We start from the raw sequence: 14537 nt of genomic DNA on the forward strand, positions 1-14537 counted from the left end.
CTAATGGAGTGTATGTAAACTTCTGACCCACTGGGAATGTGATGAAATAAATAAAAGCAGACATAAATCATTCTCTCTACTATTATTCTGACATTTCACATTCTTAAAATAAAGTGGTGATCCTAACTGACCTAAGACAGGAACTTTTACTTGGATTAAATGGCAGGAATTGTGAAACTGAGTTTAAATGTATTTGTCTAAGGTATATGTAAACTTCCGACTTCAACTGTATGTTATGGTTTTTCAACCTCTAATAGAACTCAAAGTTTGTTTTATGGAAGCTTCACTATTGTCAAACATGTAAAGTGTGGTGTACTGCAGGGCAGCTCTCTAGGCCCTCTACTCTTTTCTATTTTTATCAATGACCTGCCACTGGCATTAAACAAAGCATGTGTGTCCATGTATGCTGATGAATCAACCATATACGCGTCAGCAACCACAGCTATGAAGTCACCGAATCCCTTAACAAAGAGTTGCAGTCTGTTTTGGAATGGGTGGCCAGTAGTAATCTGGTCCTGAACATCTCTAAAACTAAGAGCATTGCATTTGGTACATATCCTTCCCTAAGTTCTAGACCTCAGCTGAATCTGGTAATGAATGGTGTGGCTGTTGAACAAGTTGAGGAGACTAAATTACTTGGTGTTACCTTAGATTGTAAACTGTCATGGTCAATGCGTATAGATTCAATGGTTGTAAAGATGGGAAGCGGTATGTAATAAAGAGATGCTCTGCTTTTTTGACACCACACTTCAAAAAGCAAGCCCTACAGGCTCTAGTTTTGTCTTATCTTGGTTATTGTCCAGTCGTGTGGTCAAGTGCTGCAAGGAAAGACCTAGTAATAACCTGTTGAATCTAGGGGGCACTATTTTCATTTTTGGAAAAATAACGTTCCCAAAGTAAATGGGCTATTTTGTCAGGAAAAGATGCTAGAACATGCATATAATTGACAGCTTAGGATAGAAAACACTAAAGTTTCCAAAACTGTAAAAAAATATTGTCTGTGAGTATAACAGAACTGATATTGCAGGCGAAAGCCTCGGAAAAATCCAATCAGGAAGGGACTCTTATTTAGAAAGCTCTGAGTTCCTATGCGTCCCTATTGAGCAGTGAATGAGATATCAACCAGATTCCTTTTTCTATGGCTTCCCTAATGTGTCTAGTGTCATAATACATAGTTTCAGGCTTTTATTTTGAAAAATGAGCCTGAACGTCAACATTGCGTCAGTGGTCAGCTGGAGGCTCTCAAGAGTGTTTTGGCGTAAAAGACAAATGCAGCCATTGTTTCTCTCTTTCCTACTAAGAAGCCACCTGTCCCGGTTGATATATTATCGAATAGATATTTGAAAAACACCTTGGGGATTGATTATAAACAACGTTTGCCATGTTTCTGTTGATATTATGGAGCAAATTTGGAATATTTTTCGGGGTTGTCGTGACCGCAATTTCCAGTCGAATTCTCAGCCAAACGTGAAGAACGTTATTTCGGCTACAAAAATAATATTTTTGGAAAAAAGGAACATTTGCTATCTAACTGGGAGTCTCCTGAGTGAAAACATTCAAAGCTCAAAGCTAAATGATTTAATTGGATTGCTTTTCTGATTTTTGTGACCAGGTTGCCTGCTGCTAGCTAGGCATAATGCTATCGATAAACTTACACAAATGCTTGTCTTGCTTTGGCTGTAAAGCATAATTTCAAAATCTGAGATGACAGGGTGATTAACAAAAGGCTAAACTGTGTCACTTGTGATTTCATGAGTATTTTTGAGTAATATTTATGTCCTTTGCGTTATGCTAATTAGTGTCAGTTGATGACAATTCTCCCGGATCCGGGATGGGTAGATCCAAGAGGTTTTAAGCTGCAGTTGGCTGAGAACAGAGCGGCATGTCTTGCTTTTCATTGTAATCAGAGGGCTGATATAAATACTATGCATGCCAGTCTCTCTTGGCTAAGAGTTGAGGAGAGACTGACTGCATCACTTATTTTAATAAGAAACATTAATGTGTTGAAAGTCCCAAATTGCTTGCATAGTCAACTTAGTCAACACACAGCACTGACACACACACGTACCCCACCAGACATGCCAACAGGGGTCTTATCACAGTCCCCAAATCCAGAAAGCCATTATTGCACGGAACTCCGTTCCATCTCATATTGCTCGAATGAACAGCAACCCTGGTTTCAAGAAACAGATAAAGCAACACCTCGCGGCACAACGCCTCTCCCCTATTTGACCTAGATAGTGTATGTGTATGCATTGATATGTAGGCTACGTGTGCCTTTAAAAAATATATGTAGTTCTGTCCTAGAGCTGTTCTTGTCTATTAATGTTTTGTATTATGTCATGTTTCATGTCAACCCCAGGAAGAGTAGCTGCTGCTTTTGCAACAGCTAATGGGGATCCTAATAAAATACCAAATTACCAAAATGATGGGTTATTGTGTGCAGATGGGTTTGAAAATAAATATGTTTAATCCATTTTGAATTAAGGCTGTAACGCAACAAAATGTGGAAAATGTCAAGGGGTGTTAATACTTTCGGAAGGCACTGTACATGCAAAATGACTAACTTGGATGTAATGGATATGAAGAACCTAACAGTGCTCAGCAAACTTTATTATCTTAAGCCTTGTGGTATCATTGTGCTACTCAATCAACCAACACTACCATAAACTATATTCCAAAAATAATCCCTTTTCACAGAAGCTCAGGAAGCAAGGGGGTCCACAGCATCTCAGAATAGGAACAAGGGATGTTTTAGGTCCAAATCAGTAAAACAAAGGAAATTCGGGACAGGAGACAAATGAATGTCCTATGGACAATAACAAGAGGTTTTGTCAGATACTCACTGAGGCGGCTAACAATAGCCAGTCATTTCACAACATGGACTCTAGAAAGCACACCGGCTCTGTTACAAATGTTTTAAAAAAGCAGACTCAATCGGCATCAGGGCAACTTCTAGATCTTTAACTCTGCATTGTTGGAAAAGGACCCGCATTTCACTGACACCTGTTGTTTACGAAGCATGTGACACGTAGAATTTTATAACTAGAAGAAATCCCTACGGCAACCACTGTGCTCCTTTGTTAAGTTGCTATGGATGGGCTGTGTTCGAAAGAGCATAATGGTGCTCATTGTTGGGCTAAATGTGACACATAGTGACCCCTAAGTTCAACTCTATAAACTTCTGTGGTACGCTCGCTCTCTGTTTGACACAAAAGTTTCATTCGGACAATGGATACCTCTACGTAAATTAAAGTTACAGGACAAGTGTCAAAATGACCCCCTTTCAACGCTACATCAAAATCTAATTACAATTCCATATACACAACATTAGACCACGCTAGAGAGAGCCTCCATGAAAGTCGTAACGGAACCTCTTTTACGTTTGTCCTGGAAAGCAGGGAGGCATTAGCTACTATCACAGTGTGAGCAGCATGTTGAAGTGAAAACCGTTTTGAGAGAATTGCCATCATTATACCTAAAACCTTTCCGAGTGACGTAAGTGGAGACGGATATTGTACCGAGGTAAAATGTCAAGGGTTCTTCAGAGGCAAAATGTTCCCCTAGCTGTCAAATGGCCAACCTGCCTCAAATCCTAGTGACAACCAACACCCCCCTCTATAGGTAGGACTAAGACATGTTGAGTTGTCTAGGAAAAAAATGCTTCCAAGTGCTGAAAAATCCAGCAGTGCCCGTAGCAGGTGAAACAATGGTAAACATTTGCTGCGGGTTTATTCATATCAAATCTTTCCACAGCTCTGACATTGAATGAGAGATACAAAGAAGTGACATTACCATGCTGCCAAACAAAAACAACAGAGGACCAAGACAATTGTAAGATTTCGTTCTATTGAACAAGCCATCACATTAAATGCATTGTACTTTTACAAACAGTCCATTGGTCCTTCTTGTTTTTCGTTGACCAAATGTCACCTTCCTTCTATAAAGATCTACTGGTAAATCTGTCCTTCTTTATTCAACTGTAAAATGGTTGATGCCCTTACCTTTCCCTGTGGGGAAGAAGCACTCCATCTCCACGCTGCTGCGGGAGTGGGAGATACAGAGGGCCGAGCTGGGCACCAGGCCCTCCTGCGGGGGGCTACGGTCGGTGGTCCGCACCAGACACCAGCCGGGGCGGTCACTGGGCCTCTCCAGCAACTCCACCGTCTGACCCGTCTGAAGGCTGAGCTCGCTGGAACAACCTGCTGTGAAGTCCTGCAGCACCACCGTCAACTCACAGCCCCCGGAGAGCTGAGAGAGACAGAGAGACAGAGAGACAGACAGAGAGAGAAACAGAGACAGACAGAAACAGAGAGAGACAGACAGAGAGACAGACAGACAGACAGACAGACAGACAGAGAGACAGACAGACAGACAGAGAGAGAGAGAGAGAGAGAGAGACAGACAGACAGAGGGAGAGAGGGAGAGACGGAGAGAGGGAGAGAGGGAGAGACGGAGAGAGGGAGAGAGAGAGTTATATAGTCTTTAAAACAAGGCGGGTCTTTCGCACAAATAATACTATTATCATGGCTCATTGTTTTTATGCATATGCTCATAGCACTCCATTAAACTCATATCTGAATGCCGTCATAACCACAACAGGGCTTTTAATTGTCTTATTTAACTAGGCGAGTCAGTTAAGAACAAATTATTATTTACAATGACGGCCTAAAGGGGAACAGTGGGTTAAGTGCCTTGTTCAGGGGCAGAACGACAGATTTTCCTTTGTCACCTTGTCAGCTCGGGGATTCGATCCAGCAACCTTTCGGTTACTGGCCCAACACTAACCACTAGGCTACCTGCTTGACCTACACTGGGACCTGAGCTGTGAGCTTTGCAGGGAATAGGGTGTCGTGTGGGACAGCTTATGATAATTATTACAGATAATTATGAATGAATCGTGAACAATGATGAGTGAGGAAGTTAGAGGATTAAATTATCTTTGTGCAGCTAACTTTCTAACTCATCATTATTCACAATTCATTAATGATTATCCGTAATCATGATTAGCATCCACTATAATGTAGTGTTCAGAAATATATTCCATTCTTCTTTACAATAAAAGTGACTCAAATGATACGCTACATTATTTACCATTCATTTATACAACATAGCAGAAACATAAACAAAACAAATTGAAAATGCATCCAACAATTTTGTAGAGTCACAAGCTTGATGTAGTCATTTAATATTAGGAATATGGGACCAAATACTAAACCTTTGACAATATACACTGTAAGTGAACTTGTCCAAATACTTATACCTTTAAGTGGGGGGACTAGATACATAAAGTGATTTCATTTCTACGATAAAACGGCAAAACAGATATGTACAATAATAAATAATAATAAAAGGTGACATTCTGTACTGTCACCTCATAAAACATTTGATCTCAAATCCAAAATGCTGGAGTAACACGCCAAATTAAATATTTGAGCTTCTCTGTCCAAATAAATATGTAGGCGAGTGTATCAGTTCATCACAGTTGACCTCGTCATGAACTCATTATCTGTATCAGAGATCAGCTGCGTTTCTAGAAAGAGAAGTCAAGCCGCCATATTTATAGCAGGTTAGCCGTGTGTGTCACAAATCTTGTTCTGGAGGCAGCTCTGCAGAGTGATCACTAGCTGGCACTGCCACAAAGTCTTAAGATCAGACTTTAAATCTAACCCTAATACCTAAACCTAACCTTAAATGTTTACAATATAGTACATTTTTGACTTTGCAGCTGGCACATCTAGTGGAAATCTCTCAGTTCAGCCTTCAAGGCAAGATTCAACCTGCTCATATTTACACCCACTAAATGACTCAACTGGATGGTATTATATGACTATGTTAGTGAAGTGTGGTAATAAACGGACGCATACAGACTATATCTCATAGTCGTCTGGTGATTATGGCTGAGTCTCAAAAATAGCGACCCCGTTTGACCAGGGCCCATAAGAGGTCTGGGTCAAAAGTAGTGCACTATATAGAGAATAGGGTGCCATTTGGTACGCATGCCTATGGCAACTCTACACGAGGGAGCGGTTGTGGCACTATACCGGTTTGATCGATGAGAGTCATAAATGACTGCAGGCTCCCAGTTATGAGGAAATCCCCAGTCCTCTATGATTATTCATGTTCTCCGGCTGAGGAAGATTATCTCTGGTTTCACAATCATTATCAAGCTAGGAGCCAATTGGAAGTCAGTAAATCTCCCACCTCGCACCTTGGGAAATGAAAATAGGATAGGATCAATCCTCAGGCTGTCACTTACAGTCGACTCAACACTTCCTCATCTGCTCAGACGCTCTACTCTGGTCCCATATCCATAGCACACAAATGACTACATCAAACTTGTGGCTCGACAAACTTGTTGGACGCATTTTCTGTTTGTTCTGGTTGCGTTTCAGATTATTTTGTGCCCAAAAGAAATGAATGGAAAATAGTGTTATTTTGAAGTCACTTTTAATGCAAATAAGAATAGATTCTAGAGTCTCTTCTACATTATTATGGATAATCCTGAATGAATCGTGAATAATGATGAATGAGGAAGATCGACGGACCAAATACTAAACTTTTTACTACTTTAATACCCAAGTGAATTTGTCCCAATACTTTTGGTCCCCTAGAATGGGGGGGACCATTCACCTGATATGGATGAAAATGCCTTCAAACTACAGCTGCCAGTCTGCACTCGTATCATTTTAAATAAACGTGCAATTGTCCCAATACTTTCGGAACTCTGTATATCAAGACAGACCACCCACATCTTTCTGGAAGCATCATCAGGCTATGCATCACTCGCTACATTGTCCCCCCCCCCCCCCCCCCTATTTCCAAATTCCCATTTCTGACCACTAAGGATCACTGAGCCAAAACATGTGCTTCATTAAAGAGCTCACTATTATTAGAATTGTTACTGTAAGCCCCAGTTAAGTTACATGGACATGGCAAGCAAGACTGTTTGAGGGCAAAACGCTTAGTCTATTACATTGTCTATAACAACAACAACAAACACATTGAGCATGGCAATGGAAATTCTTCATTGAAATAGGGTTTTAGTCTGGGAAGAGGCTTATTCTGTGTCCGGGAAACCGGGCCCGCAGAGTTCAGTGGTATATCTGCCTGACTGCAGAATCTAATACACACCTCTCAACTCAATAGGCTGACTAATATGCCCACAGCATTGATAAGAGGTATGAGTCATGTCCGAACGCTACCATCATCAACAGTTCACACCCAGTGCATAATAGGACAGAGTTCACAGAGTCAACAGAAAGCTCTGGGTCAAAGTTGACCATTGGTAGAGATCTAGGATCAGTTTCTAACCTTAACCATGTGTTGGGAAATGCAAAACTGACCCAGGATCAACATCTAGGGGCAACTCTACCCTACTCGCCAGGGGTGGAAGTAGATTTGATTTCTTACCGCTACTGGACCTACTACCTTTTTTTATGGGTCTCATATATATAAATATAGAATCCCTATTAATTGAATATGATCTCTGTCGGCCCAGTAAAAGTTTGCCATGGAACTTTCATCGTGTATTACATTTTAACATGGCATAAACACAACCAGTCTTGATGTTTTCATCCGATTGTCAAACGATCACTTCAAAAAGCGCTCCTGTTGGCTACCCGCGCATGTTCGTCCACTCACAAAATAATTACAGCATCCAAACAGTGCACCCGCAATTTGATGAATGGAAAGAGACATCGGTTAACTGAACTCGTAAAGACATTTCGCCGATTCTCATATAGGTCCACTACACCTGTAGTCCACTGCTGTAAGCGCACATCTGGTTCTCGGCCACTTATATCCGACTTGGCAAAATGTTTGTGTTCTCGTCGAACCACAATGCAATTTGGAGTGCCAAGTCAATTCGGTAATTTTCATGCAGCTGACCTTCAGCAGGCTAATGTTAAACTATGGTGCAATTTCCTATAGTTCTCTTTGCATTTTGTTTTAATTACTGTTTTACCGGGACGCTGTACTGGACCCGGCTTACTTTACCCCTGCCCCATTGGCCCTGAGAGCAAAGGTAACTCTGCAACGTACATGGTTGGCCATCTGGTCAGAGGTAACTCTGATAACTCCTGGATGGCTATCTAGTAAGGGGTAACTCTGCGAGCTGCATGGTTGGCCATCTGGTCCCAGCTGTAAACTTCATGAGTGCAAGTGGGGCTCAGACAGCCTGGGCCTCTCCTCTTCCTGTCTATGTATGTCATGTATGTTTACTCTCAACAGGCAGGCAGGCCATGCAGGCCACAGCACCACCTCAGTGTCTGTCCTTACAGGATCCAGCCTGAAGTTTCCCCCTGGGTACAGATCTAGGATCAGCGTCCTCTTCCCCCAATCCTAACCTTAACCATTAGTGGGGGAAATACGAACTGACCCAAGATCAGTGTTTCACAACATGTGAATAATGCGATAACAATAAGATTCCCTCAACATATTTTATAGGAGACAGCGAGCTGCAGGATCTGTATTTCACCTTCTCTCCTAAATCAAACAACAACCTCCCTGTGTTCCAAAGCCAACGGAACATCAGTGAACTGACCTCTCATTAAGTGGTGTCTTACATTGAAACTGTCCCCAAAGGAGTTAATTTTACAAAAACAAACAGCCTGCAGAAGAATCCCTTGTTACTATAGTGATAAATACTTGTTCGTTAATACATATCCTGGTTTTATACTGGCGAGCAGCACAACAGACCTCCACATGATTAATTATGTCCAATTAGTAGAATAAAAACTGCCAGTAACTCAGCCTAATTATCGTGGTGACCATAATAAAATATGATTGGAGCTGGACAGTTAAGGGGGATTCACAGTATGCATACATAGAAGGACACAAGGCCAGATTCATGTGAAATACATTGAGGGAGACTGTTTCATGGCCATTGTAAAAGAGACTAAATAAAAACAAACATTTCATGATGGCATGCAACAGTTCCTATTTTAACCTCTCCAGCAAAGCCACCTGGAAAAATAGCGATGTGTTATGAGCGAGGGATAAGACACTGTGGTAGAACCGTGTGGGTGTCAGTGACGAATCATCCAAAACAATAAGGGTGTGCCCTCTGTTTTCAAGAGTCACAAAAAACAAGGGCTGAGTCCCACATGGCACCATATTCCCTATTTCATGCACTACTTTTTACCAGGGCCCATACAGCTCTGTTCAAAAGTAGTGCACTACATAGGGTGCCACTAATTAGGGTGCCATTTGAGACGGGCCCAAGGAGTAGGGGTTAAAGCATTATATTTAAACTCCACTTCATTTTTATGGCAAATAAAACCAACTTTTGTTTGAGACATTAACCCATTTGGAAAAGCCCAAAAACATTGAGACCCAAGTCAAAAGCATAAATACAGGACTCTTCAAATGTTCGCTCAATCTCCATAAATAACCCACTGAGGACAACATTTGGCTCAGTGTGCTGAGACAGTGAGTGAGACAGTGAGTGAGACAGTGAGTGAGACAGTGAGTGAGTGAGTGAGTGAGTGAGTGAGTGAGTGAGTGAGTGAGTGAGTGAGTGAGTGAGTGAGTGAGTGAGTGAGTGAGTGAGTGAGACAGTGAGTGAGTGAGACAGTGAGTGAGTGAGACAGTGAGTGAGTGAGACAGTGAGTGAGTGAGACAGTGAGTGAGTGAGTGAGTGAGTCAGTGAGTGAGTGAGAGTGAGTGAGTGAGTGAGTGAGACAGTGAGTGAGTGAGTGAGAGTGAGTGAGTGAGTGAGTGAGTGAGACAGTGAGTGAGACAGTGAGTGAGACAGTGAGTGAGTGAGTGAGTGAGTGAGTGAGTGAGTGAGTGAGTGAGTGAGTGAGACAGTGAGACAGTGAGACAGTGAGACAGTGAGACAGTGAGACAGTGAGTGAGTGAGTGAGTGAGTGAGTGAGTGAGTGAGTGAGTGAGTGAGTGAGAGACAGTGAGTGAGTGAGAGAGACAGTGAGTGAGTGAGGGTGAGAGAGAACCCAGTCTGGGTCAAAATAGCGTGGATGTCAGAGCCGTGCCGACTAAGGGGAACAGGAAATTGTAAAGTGTCTGAGTTTCCAGGGGTGTGGCGGAACCGATCCAAGACTAACGTTTCGGCCTTAATATTAACAGGAGCTGCTATTTTTTTAATTATGTCACCTAGTCATAGGAGTTTGGGTGAAGACAGAGGAGAAACGGATAAATAATTATAACCCACCAAATGATCACAGCAATGCGAGTGACGTCCATGTTTAATTTGTTAATTAGCTGAATGAATGATAAACACTCAGCAAATCAAACTGTGATAATCAACTACTGTGCCAGTGACTATTCTGCAATATTGTTCAAAGGGAGGTCATTGCAAGCCAAGCAACTTCTCTATAGTATGATAAGAATCAGTGCGAACATGAACAATAAATAATCATAAGAGCAATGCTCAACATCTCCATGTTCCATGTGCAACGTTTTGACAATGAGTTCTAATAGTTAAGTAAATCAAGGTCTTCTGAATGCAAATAGCACCCTATTTCTTAAGGTTAAAAGTAGTGCACTGAATAGGGTGTAATTTGGGACGTGGATGGAGGCTTTACGGTACAATGGAGCTGACATGGCATGAGCCCTCTGTCCCCCAGCACAGTTTTGTCCATGAAATGTCAGCAGCTGTTGGGTCTAAGCTGCAGCAAGCAGCAGATGTGGCCGGTGTCGTCTCATCTCGGTATTGTCCCAAATGGCACCCTATTCCCTATATAGTGCACTACTTTTGACCAGAGCCCCTCTGTGTAGGGAATATGATGCCATTTGGGACGCAGTCCTCATCTCCCCTCGACACCATCTGCACGGTATCAGGTCTCAGGTCACCTCCACCAGGGGGGAGACGGAGCCCGTTGCTAAGAGATCTCCAGGCCAGCCAGAGATGCGGTCGAGCCTCTCTCAAGGTACACACGTCAAATAATGCTCACTCGGGGTCATATTCATTAGGACTCACCACCACAAAAACATTTTGCAACGGAAGAGTTTTGTGTTGGACAAGTTCAGGTAGTCCTTCCCTATTCCATTTTCTTCCATTTGTTGCCTCACGAATACAACCCTGGTTAGGATGGCCACCGGCCACAGTCTTGGTGATGGAGATTGCTTTTCCTCGTGGGTGTTTTGATTCATATTTATGATGATTCAGAAGCAAGGCTGGGAGTCCATGAAGAACAAATGTAACACATAAGCCTACAAATTATGTACAATTGACAGACGAAATATATTCAAACTTAACTGAATTGGAACTTCAGACAATTAGAGTAGAAAGAATATACATGGGGGGTAAATGCGATGGTCAAGGCTTTTTTAGTAGCGTTGAGTAGGGCTGTGACGGTCATGGAATTGTGGATGACGCTGTCTCCATAATAACTGTTAGAATAGCAACAACAACAAAAATCTCCTCTCCTCACTGTATGTGCTGCCGTAGAAATAGAATAGAACGGGCGTCCGCATTTAAGTCAATGACGGTATAGTGGGTGGACTAGCGGCCATTGCGAATGAACCCATAGGATCAAAGCAGAAAGTAAAGTATGTGGTGTGATTTGTTGATTCAACAAGAGATACTTTTGAGGACATGGGGAAACTCCATTAGAATTGTCACGACTTCCGTTCCTCTCCCTGTTCGGGCGGTGCGCGGCGGTCAGCGTCACCGGCCTACTAGCCATCACCGATCCATGTTTCCTTTTCCGTTTGTTTTGTCTTTGGTTCATTCACACCGGGTTGACCTTTTCTTTAATTTCTGTGTGTATATTTACCCCTGTTTCCCTGGGATTATTTTCTTGTTTCTTGTGGAGGCTTTCCTCAGTGTATTTCACGTGTGGTTATTTTAGTAAGGTGCGTTGTGTTTTTGCTCGTTACGGGAGTACTGTTAGTTACCATTGCCTCGGACGTTGCTTTTGGGTATTGTACTGTACCGTGTTTTTGGACATGCCCTGATTAAAATATATACGCTACACTGACATCTCTGCTCTCCTGGTTTGACTCACCTACCTTCAGTGCGTAAAACGCAACAGGAATCTTATTAATGGCCATTGTGTTCGTTGCCCATGAGTAATCAATGGGCCGCCTAGTGCATTCTGGGAAGTTATAAAAATACTGTCAAATCACCCAGTTTACTATTCCCAAGTACTCCCACAAAATATTGACATTTGTGATTGTTATTTTCAAGGAATGAAATGATTGTTATATTAAAATACAATCTCTTTTGGGGCCTAATTGTTCTGGTCCCCCAACCATCCACGACGACAAAAATCGGCATGCGGTGCGGCTGCCCGAGTGGCACAGAGGTCTAAGGCACTGCATCGCATTGCTAGTGACATCACTACAGATCCTGGTTCGATCCCGGGCTGTGTCGCAGCCGGCAGCATCTGGGAGACCCATGAGGGGGTGCACAATCCTTGTCCCATCGCACTCTAGCGATAGCCATAGTATGACCTAATTTTGAATGTCAGCTGAGCATTCATTGTGTTTCAATCATAAAGACATACCCGTCTGCTGCATACTCATCTCAACAAAGCCTCCATCCTCATTCTCTTAGACTATATGAACACAGACCTGGGTTCAAATTCTATTTGAAATCTGGAGTGTTTGCTTTAGCCTGCCTGGAATGCCAGGTGTGCAGGGTTTACACTAGGAACTTTTCAATCGGTTCCATTGCAACAGGCAAGCTTAATCAAGCACAGATACATGATTTGAATGATTTTTTAAAGTATTTGAACCCAGGTCTGCGCATACACTCAGTAAAACAGTAGACAAGACAAGCCACTATAGGGTTAATCTACTGCAACCATGTCTTTAGCCAGAGCCAAACATATCCTATAATTCAACATTTTGATCAGTTTCTAGAATTAAACTTTTCCTGACCAAGATGGATGTTTTTTTTGTCATGTTGCTAGGCTGCCAATATCCATAATTCTATGTTCAGAACTGCACAGTGAGTCAGTAAGTACTGTCTCATTGAGGCAGTTTTAATAGCCTGCTTCCTTTGTCGACTGGCCCAGCCAGCCCTCACAGTTTAACCATTAATCTGCTCTACTGCTGGGACATGAGGGAGGGAACTCCCTTTCAACACAGCAATGTGCTTCTTCTCAGTGCTCCGGACATAACATTACAAACATCTGATGTTAGCCACATTAGCACATTTCATGTGACTCCAATATGATTCCCATGAATGATATGCCTATGTGGCTAGATATACATTTTCTCTATTATGGTGAATATGCGGAGAAGCTATACATACCTGTAATGTACAGTTTGGACTCGTGTGATTCAGACAGTAGAATTACAATCTTAAACATTAAATCAATATATTCAACTAATTCATTTGATATGATTTAAAATTGCACAGCAGACAAGTGCCTGACAACATCTGGCAGAACTCGTAGCCTAGACAAAACGACCCGTAGCCTAGACAAAACGACCCGTAGCCTAGACAAAACGACCCGTAGCCTAGACAAAACGACCCGTAGCCTAGACAAAACGACCCGTAGCCTAGACAAAACCTTCTCTAAACGTCACAGGTCTTTAAAAGATCCAAGGTACTTCGGTAGAGAAGCTAGGGTCTATTACTTACGCGACTGCTCTCCTTGAAAAGTTTAAAGCTCATCCACTTTGGCATGGTGTCTCTTGCTCTGCTTTCACTCTCTCTGCGCTGCTGTGAGTTAAGCTCAGTTCAAGTAGCTCTGCCTTCTGATTGGTTGAGCCAGACAGGCAGGCTGTACAGTAGTGTTTGTTATTATGACCCGTCTCTACTACTCATAGTAAGCCTGTGGAACACTGGATATCCCAAGCTGCTGTGATGATCTACACTCTGACAGTATGTGTATTAGGGAATGTGTGTGTTTGCTTGCTTGAGGGAGGGAGGGGAGGGAGGGAGGGAGGGGCACCGCTAAACCCAACTTGGCCCAAAGCCTTCAGATGGAGGGAGAGGGAAAGAGAGAAACAGAAAAGTAGAGAGAAAGAAAAAGAGAAAGAGCGAGAGAGGGAAAGATGGAGAGAGAGAGAGAGAGCGTGTGAGTGAGGGAAAGAGAACGTTAGAATAGAGAGAGAACCCTCCTCTCCCATCGGAGGAGCGTGAGGGTCGTCTTGTGACTTATGGATGCAGCGGTGGCGATGGGAGAATAGCTTCATTATATGGTGAGACAGGGGGGGGGGAGGGGTCAACTTTTATTAATGGAGAGAGGCATACAGCCTTGCCTTAGTGAATGAGCAGAGAACAGCAACACATCCATGAGATGTGCAGCATGAGGGACAGAGGCCAAAAACCCTTGTGAACTATGGGTCATATTCATAAGTGCATACCGTAGTAAAATGTTTTGCAAAGGAAAACAAAAAACAGCCTTTCCTACTGGACAATGTTCAGGTAATTCCTTCCCAGTTTCGGCCCATTTGCTTCCACTTTGTTCCTTGTGAATAAGCAGGCCCCTGTTGTACACCCAAAATAGTTCAATTTTAGAAAACTGTTTTCATCATATATCAATCTACAAGCCAAAAATGTAAAACAAAAAAGTGTTGTTGTTGGACTTAATACTCTATAATACTCCATGGAGCCA

At 42.5% G+C, this 14537-nt stretch overlaps 1 protein-coding gene across 5 annotated transcripts in view; it reads right to left on the bottom strand.

Annotated features, from left to right (window-relative positions):
• LOC124042050 (kalirin-like) overlaps window positions 1–14537 on the bottom strand; it is a 297232-nt gene that overhangs the window by 61513 nt on the left and 221182 nt on the right. For 4 of the 5 annotated variants that reach the window (XM_046360354.1, XM_046360336.1, XM_046360344.1 and 1 more), the window contains one exon: window positions 4005–4251. In XM_046360354.1, the coding sequence (XP_046216310.1) occupies window positions 4005–4251 (247 nt within the window). Of the gene's footprint in view, window positions 1–4004; window positions 4252–13558; window positions 13775–14537 lie in introns of those variants that run through there. The other variant, XM_046360377.1, reaches the window with a different exon arrangement.

Source organism: Oncorhynchus gorbuscha, linkage group LG01, assembly GCF_021184085.1.
Source record: "Oncorhynchus gorbuscha isolate QuinsamMale2020 ecotype Even-year linkage group LG01, OgorEven_v1.0, whole genome shotgun sequence".
Classification (NCBI taxonomy): Eukaryota; Metazoa; Chordata; class Actinopteri; order Salmoniformes; family Salmonidae; genus Oncorhynchus; species Oncorhynchus gorbuscha.